Genomic DNA, 19975 nt, shown 5'->3' on the forward strand with positions numbered 1-19975 from the left:
GTGGATTAAATGTGGATAATCTGAATAAACTTAGTATGAACTTCTAATATGATCCATTTGTACCTGAAAGGTTGAAATACTTCTGACCTTAGCTTTCATATGGGCTGTGTATTCTTTATAGCTTTAATGTTAAAATCACTGTCAAAAATCTGTTTGGATCAAATTAAGTTAGAGTTTCTTCCAAGCAAGGGCTGCAACACATGGCACCAATAGCTTTACTTTTTTGCAAATTTCACAGATAAAAATCCCACAGAGCCAAAATATGTTTTGTTCTTTTCTTTCAGAATTATCACCCACTGTCTCATATGCTTTTATTGAGAGAGAGATATATATGGTAATATGCTGAGATTTTGAAAAATAAATAATAAAAGCAATATTATCATTTCTAAATGGAATGTGGTGACTGATAAAATAATTAGCCCTTATATACCTTGACATGTAAATGTCACTGGTATCAGATGCTCTCAAATGACATGTAGCATATATCCTATGCTACAAATGCAGGTTGTTTGTATCAGGTAGGTATCCCTGTAATATTGGCCTCTTCTTATTTCCAGCAAGGAAGTATAATTAAAAGCCATCAAATTTCTTTAATAGGTAGTTATGGCTGGGATCTGAGACACGGAGATAACAAGGTTATTAGCGAGTGCTTAAACAAGGCATGTGCTCTCTGGGCCCTTGCACATGGAAGAAACATTTTTGGGTGCAGAACAAAGAGAAGACCATAGCACAAATACACACTTGCCAAAATCCAGGTGGGCAGATTTGCGTGCCCCAGCAGCACGCAGAAAACACGGGATTATTAAATGCTTTTGTGGCAGATGTCTCTTGTTTTCTTAGGATGTTTTATGCCATTGTGTCACAGCGTTTTCAAAAGAGAGCAAGTGGCTCAGCGGTTGAGCCTGCTTGGCTGGGGGATCGTTCCCCACCATGCAGTGTGGCAGGTAGAGGAGGCAAGAACGTCTCGGTGAGGAGCTGGGAGTTTACAGCTCGAGAAAGAAGGGAGAGCCTGCTGAGAGGTGCAAGGAGCACCTGCCTGGGTCTGCCTGAAAGTTTTGTGTTTCTTAGTGCTCTCCAGGGAAGCCCTGAGATGGCGGACACCGAGGCAAGGACTTCACTGCAAGGATGCTGTGGGCAGCAGGAGGGTTGTCTCTTAAAGCCTTTTTTTCCCCTGTTCTGTCACTTAGCCACTTTTTGTTTCTCCACTGAAGAAGTGAATTGCTCTGGGCGGTATCTTGACATAATGTAGGGGTTTGTTTCTTAGGAGTTTAGCTTTGGTCTTACTCTGGAGAGGCCATGACAACATCATACCTACCTGAGAGCTCTGGCGAGCTGAGGACCCCATCACGGCAGCCAGTCAATCCTAAATCACGGTTATCGTCTGATTGGCTGAAGATTAGACTGTATGTTCAAATGCGCTATTGAGAGGGTTTATACTGTCAATAGGAGGCTGTTTATAAATTATTGTTCCGTTGCTTTTTTGCATTGCAAATGACAGTTGTGTCATGTGGCTTTCTGGGTTTTCTGTATGCTGGAATGTATTTATGCCAGCACAGCATCAAAGAGAAAAAAATAGATGAAGAGAAGAAAAGATCTCAAAAATACAAAATTTCATTGATTTTCTACACTAAAATGGACTAAATTAGTTTTATCATCTGCAGCATAATACTAGAAACAATCCTTCTGACATAAAGAATAAATAATTACAGATTATGTGCCACTTGCAGATGCAATGATGAAAGAACAAAAGGCGACATTATTACACTAAGAAGCACAAGAATATTCCGACAAACATTTGTACTAACAGATACAACTGTATGACATCTGATTAACAGCAATTTAATTCATACACAATGAGTATAAGCTCTTCCATCTCTGAAAAATGAGATTATAAAACATGATTTCCCCAATAAATTGGTGAAAAAGTTACTAAGCTATTTCACACAAATGGCTTTCCAGCATGAACTCTTTGATGGCAAATTTATAAATTATTAAGTTGTATATATTTTCAAGCAAAGGATTAATGTATTGCTTTGTGTGCCATTTATTTTCCCCTGCAGATTTTTTATTCTGTATAATTTATTTCAATCTCTGGGAGGAGACAACTAATACAATTTTTGATCATAAATATAATCTCAAGTTTTGAATCCCTTTCCTAACACAAAAACTTTCAGTTGGTTGCTCACATTGACTTAAAATTGGTTCAATTGTTCATGTTGGATTAAAATTAGTAAAGCTTTAAACTAGCAAGGGGTTCACAAAAATGTCCTGGCTGTGAAATTTCTAGCAATTACCTAGGTATTTTTTAGTTACTCAGTCTGGTTTTTCCTTGGGGTGGGTACATCAAGAAATATGGTAATGTTGAGAAAGGAATTACATTCTATTTTTCTGCAAAAGTCTACAAAGAATTTATTACAGTGAAGGGACAAAAGAGTTTTATCTATGTTTTTTTCTCAAGAATGACAAAATTACCTTTTAGTGTCAACGATATATCAGAAACACTGTATTAAACTGATAACAAGATGATACATAAATGATCTAGTCCCAACAGAATGTCTGCTGAAATTAGTAAGGAAAAATGAGCATCTTGTAGGCATAAAGGTGAAATTCTAAAAAGTAGGGGGAACCCTTTATTTTGCATGTTTGGCATGTTTGCTTATAAAGCTATATGTTGCATATTTAGGAAGAATGTTAAAATTTTCAGGAAGGCAAAGAATTATGTGTTTGAAATGTGCCGGACATCCCTTAAAGTTAGTGAATATCAAAAGTGCTGCTTCCAGCATTTAAGCTATCTCATATTTTAACTTTGTGCAACATACGTACATGTTTTTGTTTTGTCTGTACATTGCTGGAATGTATTACCTTTCTTCCCCTAGGCCTGAATAATAAATTAATGAAGTGTCTATCTGACATGTAACAATCAGCTTGGGCTGACACAATCAAGACTTTGTGTGAGGTCTCTAGCATGATTAGAATGTTTTTTTGGGTCATGATGAAGGGAAGCAAAGAGCAGAAGGCATGAAACTAGCAATCAAAACAAACAAACAAGACTGGAAATGTACTTTTGACCATTCTTAAGCTTAAATTCCCATCTGTTTCTGAGCAACAAGTGACTTTGCAAGAAAAGATAGACTTGCCAGTTGTTGTTATCATCAAGGCTTTAAAATCATAGGTGGGTAAGTAGAACATTTCAGTGATTAATTCAAAGAAACAGAGTTCAAGGCAGACCTGAAAGCTTTAAAGCCTGTTTACATCAACAGCAAGAAATTTTCAAAAAACTTAAGTAGTTGCCTAGCTAGTTTTGAAGAAGTTGCTACTGAAACTGTTTTTCAAGAAAGCCAAACATTAAACTGGAAAAACACCTTAGCTATTACAGATTCATTAATTGATAGGTTATTAAAAAATGATAGCTCTTTTGTTTCCTTTACAAAAATGCAGGATGTGATGGCCAAGGAACCAGTAAATATGAGAAGCTTGCCTCTTCATTAAAATGATTGTCTAAAAGCAGATCTTATGGCTGAATATTGTGATTTTTAGTATTACATCTCAGAAAAACAAAAAAAACCCCAAACCACTGTGAATAACAAGCTTTTATTCCAGACAAGCAGTTACAAACTGCATTACATCTTCCTTAGCATTGAAATGACTTAATGGATTTCCTTGTAAATAAGAGTAATAAATAGAACAGTAAATGGAATAGTCAGCATCTAAACTAAGCTATGAAGTCATAATGTGTAGGTCCCATGTTTAGTTATTTTTATTTAATCTACTGCTGTCTGAACCATTCTTGCTACATTTCTCTTGGACAATAAACCTGAATCTGATTGGATTGTCTCACCTGTATTTAGCTACCTGAAAATGAGCTATTTAGTTGAAGGTGGCCACATAGGTCTCTTGTAGCTAATGAAAGAGAGAAATAGCTTCATTTGAGGATTTATCCTAATGATCATAGATGGTTTAGGCTCTGGTGACTCTCCTTGGAGGTCCACTCTCCTCTCACGACAAAGAGGAACTTTGATGGTGAATTTATACAGAAATCTTAACTTTCAGATGCCTAAGAGAGATGAATTCCACTTCGTATATGTAGAATCTGCTCTTCCCTTTCTATGAGTAAAGCACAGCTTAACAAAAGACATTTCCTAATATTAGCATCCTCTTGCATCCTGAAAGCAAGTCTTTAATAATGGTTATGATATGACTGACACGCTGAAGCTTTATTTTTGTTTGGCACTACCTGAATTAACTATGATTAAAGAATAATACAATAAATTTTACTTAAAAGGTCCATGGTAGGCCACATCACTTTACCATTTTTTAGTGAAAGATAATCAGGAACACTTCTGATTTTTTAGAAGATATTAGAATTCCATGGCACTGTAAGATTATAAATGACTTGCTAATTCTTTTTGATTAAAAAGAAAGATCAAAAATGTAATGAGGCTACTGAATACAAATGAAGATAATATATGTTGTGATGAACACATGGAAAATATAATGAAAGAATTTGCACTTTACAGTTCTGGTTTGATCTAAGAATTACAGCAATCTTCAGGATTTCTTTTTTTTCTCTCCTTTTCTGTAAAAGGTGACAATGTAATTACAAGGTGTATGTTACATAAGCTATACTTGCATATGTATATTTGAGTATATATATTCATGTGTAAGCTACTTGAGTTCTTTGTGTACCTGCATGTGCATACATTATCCATTTGTGCAGTGCTACTCTTAGTTATGGACTTCAGTATGTTAAATACACTGTAGACAAAGTAAAGAAGAATTCTTCCCAAAAAAACTCAATGTAAAGTCCGGGTAGGCAGGTGCATCATAACTGAAAAAATAACAGGGGGTGATAAACAGCCACAAAATGATTGAAAACAGTAATTTAAAAATGTTATTTTACATCCATATTGTTTGCAGAGATCCTGTAGAGATTGCTTTACAATAAACAATGCATTTCCATCAGAAGCTTGCTTAACTCCTGCTGAAGTCTGTGGGAAGTCCGTGTAAAAAATGGGTATAGCAAAAGTATTTATCAGTATCCTAATACTATGGGGTACATAGGGCTTTTCAAATTTATCTGAAGATTTACTAATATCACAGAGAAAAACTGTTTTCATAGAAAAGCTTTAAAGGAGCCAGGGGGAAAAGAGACAGTAAGCTTCTGCTTAACTCACATAATCTGTTACGCGTGGAAAATATTGACTAGGAGAAAACATGGCATTCAACCAAAAACAAGAATGAGGGAAAAAAAGGGGAAGAGTTTCAATGTGTGAACAAAATGTACAAGACTCTCAGAAGAATGTTAAAAGACTGAGATAACACTCATTTCCTGAAATGTATTTATTGATTACAAAAAAACAACAGGAAAGACATACTCTGAATTTACTGCCTTAAAGTCCCAATCTTCTATTTCTTATATTTTTATGCCTTTCTTGTTTTTTCTGTCAGTACTTTTCTAAATTGAAATTCAATGACTGGTAATACACTTTTATTTCTAGGTCAATTATTTATGAATCACTAGTGAACATGGTTTGAGACACTGTATTTTTGATAATTTATTTTGCATAATTTTATGCTTAACACATAATGTAACTGTAGTTTATCTGTTTTTTTCTTTTTATATCTGCAGTGTAAAACAAATACTAAGTTATTTTACAGTCACAGCTGACTTATGTTGCAATTATCTATTTATGTATGTTTGATTTAACTACCAATCTGCAAAAATATTTCTATAGCATCCTGTATTCTGTAAACCTAACCCCACTTACAGATACTGACTTTTTAGCATGTGACATACTTAACAGTAATGCCATTTAATCTGGTATCTTCTTTCATTCCCCCCCCCCCCCAACTTGAATTTTTCTGTTTCTTTGTGCCATTTTGCCATTTTCTATGCCTGTGACATAGGCTTTCCTATTTTGAGAAGTAGTCTGAAAACATTATTAATCTTCTGAACACCAGTTTTAAAAAATAATTACTGTAAAACGCTGGTCTGTAAGAGGGAGCTATTGAAGTGGGAAAATGATGTCATTACTCAGAGTAATCCACCAAAACACAGATTTTACAGAGGAACGTTCCAAGACCTGGAGCAATGGAGTTGGACAGAGCTCTCCTGTGCGATGATACTAATAAACTCACTCTTGTAGGTTTTATTAGTATTCATTTGCAGTCTCCTGTCTTTTGAGGATTATTGCCTCCTGGTCACAGTGGCACCTAGAGCTGAGTCAATCATAGTTCAATTTATTGGACTGCAGTGTGTCTGTTGTGTTGTGTAATAATTAAGAAAAAGAAACAAGTTGGATTGCTTTAATAATCATAGGGTATAACCCTAATTAAGCCAAGTAAAACTCCATTTCTACTACATCTCAGAAGACTAGAAAGGTACTGCAAATAAGTAGTCCCAGATAGAAACAAACACCATGTTGAGCCCTTTGAATCTTGTCCAAATTGTCATTTTCATTTTCAAGCTTTCTCTGTCAGACTGGGTTAAATCTCATTCATTCAAATGAACTGGAAGTGATACGAGAAAATCCAAAGAAATGCACTTTTTCCTCAGGGAATTTATCTTTTTATCATTTTAGGCAAGAGGCCAAATCACCAGGTCTGGGCAAGCAGCAGATTATGCATGTGGAGGCTAGAGGACAAGAATATCCTGGACAGGTTCCACAAGGCCACTCAGCCAGTGTAGGGCTACTCAGATGGGGACAAACTTAAGAGTTAATTGTTGAAGTGAACTGTAAAGTGAGCTGAATTGCTCTCTAGGCTCCACTGATTGTATTGATTAGACAGCTACAGTAGCCATAATGGGGTCTTAGACACCCGAAGCTTGGTATCTCAGTGTATAAGGGAGTACCAGCCATTAATGTCAGGTTAATAGCACATGCATTGGAATTCATAAATAAATTTAGAAAAAAAAAAACTTTTTACATTTTCTGGCACATCTGTGTCATTACAAAGGTTTTAAAACACAGACCTATGTATCTATTCTCTCACAGCTGGTATTCTCTCACAACTCACTCGAATTCAGGCTATTCGGTACTTCAGGTAAAGCAACAAATTTCTTGAGACTTGTTAGTGAAAAATCACAGCGGAAAAAAATAGTGTTTATGCTTGTGTGGGTGCAGGTGTGGCGAAAGAGCTAGAGATTTATCCTGTCATCAAGTTCTTTTAACTTGGGTGATGTTTAATCATCTTTTCTCAGTCCATCTATGTTCACTGCATATTTGGAGGCATGATTCTTCCCTTCAGAAGCCTCGGTGATATTAAGAGCTTACAAATGTTTGCACAATGTCTGTGTGATGAGAACAGATACACAGACCTGAAAGTTATGTTATCCTAGGACCTATCCTAGTCTGGAAATGTAATGCAGATTGCCGAACTTTATCACTTACTGTTAATGCACACTTATGTGTACAAAACCGGAATTTAATAAAAGACATTTTGTGTGAGATTCCCATTCAGCTGGACTAGTAATAATGGTAAAGCAGTAGCTGAAATGGGTGTGTGCTTCTGTTACTTAATCCAAAGATATTTCTTCATGCAATTTAAACAAGTATATTGTCTTGTACAATAATACTGGAATTTTTCGATGTGGTAGTCATTTCAGAATTATAGTTATTATTCATACAGTCTGTGCCATTGATATGTAATTTCTATTTGGTCTCTTCTTGTTTTCCAGGTCTCCCAACAAGGACATGGCTTCAAATGAAAGAGAGATTGTGGTTTGGGTTTGCCAGGAAGAGAAGATTGTATGTGGCCTGACAAAGCGCACAACTTGCGCAGAAGTGATTCAAGCACTGCTTGAGGAACATCAGGCAACATTTGGAGAGAAAAAGGTCCTTTTTGGAAAACCTAGTGATTACTGCATTGTAGAAAAATGGAGAGGCTCGGAGCGAGTACTTCCTCCCTTGACAAAGATTCTGAGACTTTGGAAGGCCTGGGGGGAAGAGCAGTCTAATTTGCATTTTGTGTTGGTAAAGTCAGATGCTTTCCTCTCATTTCCATTGTGGAAGACAGCTGAAGCTAAGGTAGTACAAAACGTAGAAAAACAGTGGGAGCTCAGTCCAGCAAATTACATGAAGATGTTGCCAATAGACAAGCAAAAGAAAATTGTGAGGAAGACTTTCCGGAAACTGGCCAAGCTTAAACAGGACAGTGTTCAGCAAGAGAGAGATAATATGGAGACACTGATTCATCTGATCATTTCTCAAGATCATACCATTCACCAACAAGTCCTTAGAATGAAGGAATTGGATATGGAGATTGAAAAATGTGAAGCAAAATTCCATCTAGATCGTGTGGCCAATGATGGAGAAAACTATGTGCAGGACTCCTATTTAATGATCAATCCAAGTGAGGCGGAGCAGCAAGGGAGTAGATCTGATGATCAAAAAGAGATGCATGACTATTTCACCAAAAGCGAGGGAATTTTACAGGTTGAAGAGAGACTGAAACATCACAAACAATTGATAGAGAAGCTGTGTGCTGAAATTGAAAGAGAGGTACACGGTATATGCACAGAAAAAAATGGAGATGATGTTTGCACAGAAGGAGCTGCTAATCCTGAACTGGAAAACTCAAATTTGGAAAGTGTAAAATACGAGCTAGAAAAAAGTATGAAAGATGGTCTGAGAATCAACTCATACCTGAGCTGCATTCAGAAAGAACTTACATACAGGGACTCACTGCTTCAAAAGAAGGAAAAAGAATATGAACTTCTTACGGAAGAATTTAATTTACTACACGTTAAAGACAACACTGAAACTAGGCTGCCATCAAATGAAGAGCCATCCAAGGGCAGTGGCATCTCCAGTAACAGCATTGCTGTTCCTGACTTTGTTCACAGAGTGACTAATCTGGACATAAATGATACAGACTCTGACACTGGAATCAGCTCCACACACAGTCAGGACTCTGAAATAACTTCAGGGGACATGGTACTGTTGTCAACATAGTTGAAAACAGTCACACATTTACGAAAAGTCATATTTTGGAGGATATTTATAAGAATCGGTAAACCTTGTTGTCTTGAAAGTTCAGCCCTTCGAGATGTTAAAACTGTGGCACTGCTTTAGCAAAGTAAACAGCATCTATTTATGTGCTTAATAGTATACTTGTGCTTAAATGCATGGGCAGTCTCGTGGGTTAACTGCTAATAGGTGCAAAGTTGTTGCCTTTGCTAAACCAGGACAGACTGTTTAAACCTTGTAGTGTTGGTACTCAGTGAAAAAGAAGCATTCTGACTGGCTTGGACCAAAAGTCTGGACATTTGATATCCCCTAATCTTTGGGTCCACTTCTGCATCTCTCTAACTTTTTAGAAATGTGAATTAGAGATTAGACCCAACTAGACAGAGAGCTTGATTTTCTGCTCCGTTACATTAGCTTTATTCAGCTGGAGTTTCCCCGCCATGAAGCTGCTGTAAAGGAATGTATAATCGAGCATGTAATCTCTTAAAAAATAGTTTTTATGATATTATAGGACAAAAAAATGCAGTTGGATTTATGCTGTATCTTTAAATTTAGTTTTGAGTTATCAGGGTGATATTTTCAAAAACACCTAAGTCCCATTTAAAAAATTACCTTATACACATAGGGTTTTAATTTCCATTCTCTTTCGGCAGTGTTTAACTGCTTCTAAGATCCTTAAACCCCCTACTTATCTGCTGTTACCCTGTAGTTGCCCCAGTGATGCTTAAGTCCACACAGTCCCTGCCAGCGGGCATGTCAGAACTGCCTGCGTCCTGCTTGTGCGAGACGCTCGAATCCCAAGCTCCCGCCTAACCCCAGGGGCATTTTCAGCAAGGCTTTCTCCTGCCTATCTCACCAGTCAGATCCAGTGTCTTAGGCCTCCTCAGATCATGACTACCAAATAAAGCATAACAGAAGGGACAGGCAGGAGCCAGACATTTTTGGCTCTGGCTAGACGCCGTTTCCCAATAGCCAGGTAGTTACCATTTTCACGTAGCAGGTAAGTTGTCAAATCCCGTCTCACGCTGTTTTGGAGCGAGGATATGGACCCGTAAATCCTACTTCCTCAGTGAGGACTTTGGGATACAGCTAAAGCTGATCCACTTTCTATAGGTAATTACATATTGGGCCCCAGGAAAAAAAAAAGAAGGAATGCAAAACATGAGAATTTTCCAACTGGGTGGTTAAGTCAAATGATTTCACTTAGGATGTGGTAGTTGATATCAAATCTTTCTCCAGCGTATTGCTGTGAATCCAAAGCAACGGTGTATAATGGAGGTGCTCTCCTCAGTTACTGAGCAAGACTTCTGACTCCGAGCTAGAGACTCTGCTAACAGAGAGCACATGCGTAATTTCTGTGTTGCCATGTTTATATTTTTGCAGATTGATCTGTTTAATGCTTTTGATTAAATGAATTGAATGGAGAAATAGGTACAGTGTTTCTAAACAAAATTTAGCTCTAGGAAAATTCAAACAGATCCTGGAATTGAGATCCTACAAAGTAAATGAACAGACAGTACCTAGAAGGTATAAATGTAAAATACTTTCAGATACACTGCTTTCCCTTTCTGTATTTTTCTACTTTTAAATGTCTGTCAACCATCTGTTTTCTAAAAGGGCCAAAGTGCTAGGACTGCTGATTAGCACATATTTGATGCAGAAAAAAGAAAAAGAAAAAAGCGCCTTTTCTACGAAGGCAATATTTGTGGGGTTTTTTTAATATTTTTTTTAATCCTGGATATTATAAATAGTTTCTGTTCCAGGAAAGTGTGTTAGTTGCCTTAATATATTTTGTGTTGTGTTTTTGTCATACACTGTTATTTGAATACTTCAATAATAATGTCATATTTAGACTCATCAGCTCCTGATGGAAACACAAGTATGTATCAAATATCTTATCTTTGCAATAATTTATTAACGCAACTCAGCATCTTTTGAACTCTGTGGTATCACTCTGACAAGTAGTTAACACAGAGCTCTGAATGTTGAGAGTAGGCTAATGTATTCTATGAGTTCTTGTGAATTTAGCTAACAGTTATTTGTAATGAGTTGTGTTTTTTATATAAATACTTAGGGGATAAAGAATTCAAACAGAATAATATTCACAGCTGTGCAGGCTAGTACAAGACCTGTGGGGGAACTAATTTCCACTCATACTCTATCAGATTTATTTCACTCCTAGGAACTTGTACTGGTTCTCAGAACTGATCTTTGTCCACACTACGTGGTTGATTGTACATCCCCTGCAACGTATAGATCTTAAGAGTATTAATGTGTTTTAAGAAGAAAATAGGAAAAATAGGCTGCGAGAGAGTATTTCTTAAAAAATAAAATAATATTAAAAAATCCAGTGTTTTGAAGCTTATACTTTGATATCTCAAACTTATTTCTTTCAGATTTTAGATGAATGTACAAGATTATTAAAAACTGTGTGTGCTCTTTGCCGTTCATCTGCCTCTACACTTTTCATATACCTCTTCAACCTGGTTTTAGGATGCTAAAAGTATACTTTATGGACCTTTGTGCTCCTTACTTAACCATTCTTCCTTTGTCTCAATTATCTATGGTTTTTTGTTTTTTTTTTAATTCCCATAAGGAAATGCACAAACACTTTGGCTCATTTCCTGTCATTCTCTTAAGCCAATTCCCTTTCCATCTTCACATTTTTGTTTTGTTTTATAAATTTTTCCTGGACTATGTTATACTTACTGGCAAAGAGGAAGATCAAAAAAGTCCTGCATAGGAGGAGAGAAAATTCTACCCAGGGAGTGGAAATGTGAAAGTGAAATGAAAGGAAATTCGGTCTATTACACTCATCTGTACAAGGGTTTTTTGATAAAAAGACAGCTATTTCTTCAGAGTGAAAGGAATATCATGGTGAGTAGGTGCCAGACTCAGCCTGTATCATGACTGTTTTGGGGTAGGATAGGTTAGTCCCCAGTATGAATCCAGAGAGAGATCTCCAGTGACTGTCATCTGGGCTAACAGTACTTAAATGAATGGACTTGCCTCATACAAAGTTCTTTGGATCCTACATATTTAAATAGTTTCACATATATATTTATAACAAATATAACCCCAGCAATTTCCAGGGAAAGCAGTGTATACCCCAATCTCATGTTTCTGCCTGACTTTATTACATACTTTTACAAATTTGATGAAAGCAGATGAGTCAATTTAATTACCTGCTTCAATTCCTTGATGACTCTTTCAAATATAAAACATAATTATCATTTGGTTATATATAAATTTACAGTATTTATCATCCATTTATGTTCTTAAAAATTACCATGTAATTACAGAATTATTGCTTTCTTTTATTCCCTGCAAAACTGAGCAGTCCCCAAGAACTTTTATCACTTCAGATTTATAGATTATGTATTTGTCTTCAGATTGTGCATTGTCCTGCTGGCTGTCTTGTGCTCCACACATACTTATATACATATATATTGCTAACACAGGGTATTTGATTATAGGATACTGACAGATTGAAATTCACAGACATGAGAGCTTCAACTTGCAGCCTAAAGCCTAAGATTAATAGGCTTTACATTTCTCTACATGCCCGGAATCATCATTTGTTAGTTTCTGCATATTGCTAACTGTGTAAAGACATAAACAGAGGTAACGTAACAAATCATTATGACAAAATTGTATAATTTCTATTTCTGATTGCCTAACTGTGTTCATCACTTTGGATGAAGATTTAGATTGATGCACCTAATTCAGCAAAGTATTGATATATCCAACTTCAAGCAAATTGTAATTTGAATGATTTTGTGTGTGATTCCATTGGGTTTGCATGGCAAGATTTTGGTAGCGGGGGGGCTACAAGGGTGGCTTCTGAGAGAAGCTGCTAGAAGTTTCCCCACATCCAACAGAGCCCATGCCAGCCGGCTCCAGGACAGACTCACCGCTGGCCAAGGTCGAGCCCATCAGTGACGGCGGTAGCTCCTCTTTGATAACATAGTTAAGAAGGGAAAAACTGCTGGGCAACAGCATCCTGAGAGTGGAGTGAGGACATGGGAGAGGAACAGCCCTGCAGACCCCCAGGTCAGTGCAGAAGGAGGGGAGGAGATGCTCCAGGCGCCAGAGCAGAGATTCCCCTGCAGCCCGTGGTGATGAAGACCACGGTGAGGCAGGCTGTCCCCCTGCAGCCCGTGGAGGTCCACGGTGGAGCAGATCTCCACCTGCAGCCCGGGGAGGACCCCACGCAGGAGCAGGGGACAAGTGCGGAGTCCTCCCCCTGAGGAGGACAGAGTGGCAGAGACAAGGGGTGATGAACTGACCCCAACCCCCATTCCCCATCCCCGTGCACCGCTCAAGGGCAGGAGGGAGAGAAAATCGGGAGTAAAGTTGAGCCCAAGGAGGGAGGGGTGCGGGGAAGGTGTTTTAAGATTTAGTTTTTATTTCTCGCTATCCTACTCTGATTTGATTTGTAATAAACTAAGCTAATTTCCCCAAGTCAAGTCTGTTTTGCCCATGATGGTAGCTGGTAAGTGATCTCTCCCTGTCCTTATCGCGACCCATGAGCTTTTTGTTATATTTTCTCTCCCCTGTTCATCCAAGGAGGGGGAATGATAGAGTGGCTTGGTGGGCACCTGGTGTCCAGCCAGGGTCAACCCACCACAGTGATGCATATTATATTTTCTTTAATAATATGTGAGCATTCCTTGCTAAATTTTTACTATTCTTGTGACTGTTCATTCTGTTAAAAAAACCCACAAACAAACACTTATTATTTTCCATTTTCATGTCATGAAACACTGGTTTTGTAATAAAGTATCTTTGGTAATGATAAACATTTTCATTAGCAGTGGGAGTAGAACGTGCATTTAAGAATAGAAGTCTCTAATCCAAAGGGCTTTTTTCTAAACCTACCTTAGACCATCTCTTCCTGTCCCGCCAGTTTAGTTAGCTTGACCATAAATGACTGTTTTCTTCCAACAGTAGCATGCTCATAATGATTACGCACATAATATTTTTCTTTTTCTAGAGCTGTGGTGTTTATCCTTCTGGGTATTTTACTACAGCATTTAAAAGACAACTAGGTTATTTGGCTTTTTATAACTTCCGAAAAGAAATTGCTGCTTGCTATCTTTCTCAGGGTTCCATCTGACAACATAAGCATACTTCAAAGCAAATATGACTACATTTCCAGTGTCCATAATGTAATTTTTTTCCATATATTAAAACCATTAATTTTTTTCCTGAAATGTGTTTAAATGAGTATAGTTTTTTTAATATTATATTGTCTTTTGTAAAATGTAATAGTCTCATTCCAAAGTTTGTTGTTTTTTTAATTTAACAAGCCACTCAGAACATATTATACTATGCCAAAATCTCATAGTCCTTTCTCAAACAAAACTGTCCATGACCAAAATTATCATCTTTCAAAGAGAGGACTGCTGGTATATAAAATACAGACATCAAGATTTTCTTTCTTATACTTAAGAGATTCTAATATTTAGTTATTATGCCTTACATCAAACTTAGCTTTTCAGACAGATGATTACAGACTGGTTTTCTGGAGTCAGATTTGTGGCTGCCTTGCATCTCCGACAGATCAGGTCCAACTTGAATCCAGTCACTAATTTCAATGGGAGCTGTTCATAATGTTTTACAAACCTTCAGGTTTAATTCAGGAAACATTCCCAAATAAGAACCCATAGTTACGTTTGGGCAATATTTCACTTTTCCTCAATTATGAATTAAGCACTTACATTTTATGCTATATGCATTTTTCAGGTGCTAAAAAAACCCCTAAACAACACCAACAACAAAATCCCAAAACATCAAATCTGACTAGAATTCATACCAGTTTTCTATCTTATTCATCTGGAATTTGAGGGGTTTTGCATCGATGATTCATTCAAAAACCAAATGATCATTCCATTTTCAAGAACATTTACAGTAAGAACTGTTGCCTGTGCTAGCTTTGTCAGCTGAATCCCACATAAGGGTGGGAAAATGTAGTCTTTGTGCATGTAAATGCAGGTTTTTGCTTATGCAATGACTATATGCATATTTTGCTTGACTAGCCTGTTGGTTGAGATTTTAATTCACCCAAATATTTGAAAACTTAACTTGTGATATTCAATGCATTCACTGACATCCATTTTTCAGGAAATATTAATTCTTTCTAGGGACAAAGGAATTATTTTAAGAACAATACAGGGATCATCTTGCCAGGATCCAGTTAAGAGAAAGTAAAAAGCCCAGCTGGTACAAAAAGTTCACTGTCAGCTAGAAGTTCAGTTTAATCCTATGAAGTATAGAGGTTGGATAGATCATATAATACTAACTATGGAGAGAGTCATACAGTTACTTGCTATGATGAAAAATTTGTGTTGTTCCACAACGCAAAGCATTAGAGGAGTATACAAGATACAGAAATATCTGAGCACTTTACCAGTGCATTCCTGAGAATACTACATGTCAGCAACTCTGTTACAGATTATAAGGGGAAAGAGAGAGTTATTTGCATGAGGAAGTCACTGTTAATTCCTTTCTATCTGTATTCAGAGTTTTTGTTAGACACAGAGAGAGACCTTTTGATTTAGAGAGCTTTTGTCATTCATGACCTAGAAGTGGGGTGGACTCCTTTTGTATTAGACTATAGTGACAGAAAAATATACAGTGTTCATGGTAATTTTCATTCTTCTGCGGGTTGCCACTGACTGTGTGAATGTAAAGCTTATTTGACCATTTTCCCTGATTCTGATTTGACTCACCTCCACACTTTACCTAAGTAGTTACCAGTCTTATGTATTTGCAGCTCCATGCAACTTCCATTATGTTCATATCTGCACTTTTTTGAGTTATTCAGTGGTTACATCAGATTTTATTTAGAATTTCTTCCAACATCAAATATTATGCTTTTTTATTTTATGTTCATTCCTATTTTGCTTCAGATCAGCTGTATTTCAAGTTCTTATTTCTGAGTGCATGCATTTGTTTCAAATTGCAGATTAAGTAGCTGCTGCTTCATATTTTATTTTACTTAAATATTCATAAAATAGATATACGTACTTTCTTGGGGAAGAATTTACTGCTTAAATCTCAGTTCGCCAAGTTGATTAGCCTCTTAATAGTTGGATGTAGTAAATTGCCCTTGCTTTTGCTCATCTTTGTGTATGAAAAAATTTTAAGTGGATCAGAAAATGGTTTTATGTAACATAGGAATGTCTTGATTAAAATATTTCCTACGTTATTTATAGTTGCACTGAATTCTGACAGCAGAGGAGTTATTAAAAAAAAAATAATTCTGAACTGGTATTCCTTTTCTGGTATTTTCATGTCAAACAGGGCCAGGTCAATCATAAACCCAGGACTGTATTGCACAGTCACACATTTCTAGAATAATAGATTAGCAATACACGGATTAGCTAATGTTCACTAAGCTGTTCTGGTATGCTTAAAGCTGAGAGCTTGAAATAGTTGTTATGAAACTGTTACTGAAGATGACCCCAAGAGGCATAGTCTTCCTCTTAACATTTATTGTTTTCAGGGTTGCTTATTTTTGCCTTCTGGATGTTTATTTTACTATGCAAACAGTTTTGTTCTGTAAATTTGAACCCTCCCTTTCTTTGGGCAGGACTTTGTATTAACAAGCAGATCTTTAGTTGTTTTTCATTTCTCTTTTTTGCAAAAGCAGAATGATATAAACAAATTTTAGCTCGAGAGTTTTTTTAAAAAAATTGTACTATTCATTTCTGTAGAGATTAGTCACTTGCGTACTATTGCTGCTTTCAGTGTTCTTTCCCAAGACATTTCATATATTTGGTTTTGATGTCTAAAATTACAGGCTGAGAGTGTTTGTAGTTAAGTCAATATTTGAGCTATGCAACATAGGCATTTAGAGAAAGGCCAAATCCTGTGCTTGTGTAACTGTTTCATTGCTGTAAAATTCCACAGGATTCAGGAAGAGAATTTGTTTATATATGACTATGGAGTGGAAGCAGAGCCATCTCACAGCATCTGCTGCAACACAAATGTTCTGCAACTGCATCTTGGTGGAGATGGCAGGAAATGCTTTATGAACTATAATCTCCTGATAAGCTAATTCCTTGAATTTTGTGAATGCTTTGTGAACTATAATCTCCTGATAAACTAGTTTCTTGAGTTTTGTGATTACGTGGGACTCTGCTTTCACTAGGAGAGGGAAGGGGAATAAGCTTCCCGTTCTAGCTTTGCAGAAGACTGCCTGAAAAATGATCCACATGTAATTTTTGCTCAAACACAAGAAGCTAGTTCAAAACCAACAATTTTTTGTGATCTTTAAGCTAAATTCATGGTCAGGAGGTCTTGATAATGTCTTTTAATTCTTGGGTTGGTAAAACTGTAGTTTTAAATCACAGATTTGTCTCAAAAAATTATTCACACCTGGATTTAGTGAACCACAACAGACCCTCAGAGTAGTCTGTAAGAAAAGCGTCCACCAAAATAGCATCCTGACACCTGGCATCTGAGAAATTGCTCTGATTCCATCATTGGGCTCTCCCCTAAATTGTATTACAAAATGATAGGATTTTCCTCAGAAATATGTTATACTCCTTCTTATATTGAATTAGTGATACAGTAGTTCAATTTTTTGCTATAAGTAAATTCAGTGGAATAAAACAAGGGAAGAATATTGTTATCTGTTTTCTAAAAGTAGATTAATATTCTTACATTTCTGCATAAAAGCACAACAGTTTGTTGTGATCCCCAGTTAATTTTCCACTGTTCTATAGCATTCTCTACATGACATCCTTTTTCTTTTTTAAACATAGTGTGGTTTTTTTTATACAGTACTGGATTAACTAATCTTTTATGTTGCTAAGTAATAATCTTACAGTTTGTTTATATCTATACTTTGTTAATTAACATTTGCTTCTCCTTCTTTTTAGACTGTGACTCTCCCCAAATAGCATTTTGACCCATAATCAGTGCACGCAGCTTTAGACATTTCAGTCTGTTAGTACAGCTAGTACATTATTGAGTTAGACTTTTTATCAGTACTTTAAAAATTGTATTTATAAGGCAAATACATGTTTTTGTTAATTACAGTATAGATTGACATTGAGAGTGGAAACCCACCAACACATAACTAGCATAAGGAAACTTGATTTGTAGGATTTAATTGTGGGAGAGGTTGGGGGTTTTGTTCTTTTTTAAAAAAGTCAAAAGAGTATGGAAATGGGCTGGGAATGGACTTGTTATGACTTCTGCATTTATAGGCATCTTTCTCCAATTTTCAGGTTCCCTGTTACAGCACTAGTATTTCTGGCATTCGCCGTGCTGATGCTCTCTGTGTCCATGACACCATGTGCCTGATGCAGTCAGGTATGACTTAGGTATGACCAGTTGCATCTGGTAGTTGAGGTCCCAGCGTGATTTATGCAGAAGTTGGTAAGTTTATGCTTGGCAGATGCTTGGCTCACAAGGCAGATAATTCTGAGACTCACAACTGAATTGTGCAACCATAGTTTTTCTCTTAACACATAATCTTGTACGAGTAAAAAGCACCATCATCACACAATCCACTGTCTGTTACATCCCATGACATACCAGATAATTCCTGCCTTCTCTTTTCTGTGGCCTGGGACAGCTTTTGTGAGGCCTGAGAGAGGAATGAATTTAAGTGTGGTTTGGCACGAAATAGGATAAAAGTAAAGTAAGGGTTGAACTGGTGCCAACCATAACGTAAAACCCTTAAAACATAGTTATAAAAGGCCAGCAGAGCAAGGACATATGCACAGATATAAAGTAAAATATTTTGTCCCTTGTTGTGGGTGTGACAAACTCTTAGGCCATACCCACCCGTATCATATGGCAGCCCCATATTTGCTTCTGGTTCAAAATGAAAATTAGAAACAATTGTTCTGCAGTGATAGTAATCATCGATTGCCAAAGAAGAAGGAAATTCATCATGTCGAGGATTCCTTAAATTGAGACAGGATGTTTTTATGCTCTAGTAAACCACAAGTTATTGGGCTTGACAGTATTCACTTACATTTTAGGGGAAGATGATATGCCCCACTACAAGAATTACTGGTGAAATTTTATGGCCTGTGTTAGGCAAAGATCAAACCAGATGATCCTTACATCTTAAAATCTGCCCTTAAAATTTACAGCTGCTCAGAAACAAAACCTTGTCAGAAAATGATGAAGGGAAAGAGAGGGACTGAAACAGTGATCTAAAATGTTCTCCTTATAATAAAGCCCCATTGTTTCCAGAATAGGCAAAACTTCTTATTCTGGAATTATTATGTCCCCAGACTTGTTCATAGCCACAGCCTAACTGAAAATTTCATACACAAAAAAATGCAAACTGCAAGTTCTCTACTACTTTCTCTTCTGGCAGTTGAAAGAAGTATTGCCTACACCTCCACAGCATAAGTCTCTCATGTCAAGCCATGTAGAGATTTATCTGCCCATGCAATGACTGCCTAAGCAGACAAAGAAATAGTGTCTTCTTACATGTGAGAAACTAGGCTCAGGTTGACTGAGTCACTCAAAGTTGTGACGTTTCTATCAGAGCCAGAAAATAAATAGAATTAGGTGTGGATCTATCACTAATCCACTAATCTACTAATCCTAAGACTTTGCCTCCTATTTGGCTCCTGCCATCCTGTCTCACATCTTGGAGCACTTTACTGGAGGAAGAGAAGCAGAAAGGTCCTAAGGAACTAGACTGACAAAGCCCTGGCACATGGTAGATCTTTCCTACTTTCTCCTGCTGAAATTCTGTTACTATGCAGGGCTCAAAGAGTGGGAGTACTCTGTCTGCAATGCTTGACAAGAGGTGAAAAGAAGATAGGGAGACTGGATGAATGCAAAGGGAAAATAATTTGCCATACAGAATAAAAGAGGGGAAGCAATTTTTGACTCTCTTCTTCACCAGTGCAAAAGACAGAGAAGGGAAATACCATAGCTTAAAGGTATTAAAGTATTAGGGTATCTTCTGCTTTAGCTTTTAGCTGTATGCCACATCTTTTTTAGGATGAACTGTAAATTTCCAA

The 19975-nt window shown here is 36.9% G+C and overlaps 1 protein-coding gene across 2 annotated transcripts in view; it reads left to right on the top strand.

The window, feature by feature from the left end:
• Nucleotides 1-14151, top strand: part of RASSF9 (Ras association domain family member 9) — a 31620-nt gene extending 17469 nt beyond the window's left edge. The window contains exon 2 of one of the 2 annotated variants that reach the window (XM_075057946.1): nt 7679-14149. In XM_075057946.1, the coding sequence (XP_074914047.1) occupies nt 7679-8954 (1276 nt within the window). In that variant the 3' untranslated portion in view covers nt 8955-14149. Of the gene's footprint in view, nt 1-7678 lie in introns of both variants that reach the window. The other variant, XM_075057947.1, reaches the window with a different exon arrangement.
• The last annotated feature ends 5824 nt before the right edge of the window (nt 14152-19975 follow it).

Source organism: Buteo buteo, chromosome 26, assembly GCF_964188355.1.
Source record: "Buteo buteo chromosome 26, bButBut1.hap1.1, whole genome shotgun sequence".
In the NCBI taxonomy this organism is placed as follows: domain Eukaryota; kingdom Metazoa; phylum Chordata; class Aves; order Accipitriformes; family Accipitridae; genus Buteo; species Buteo buteo.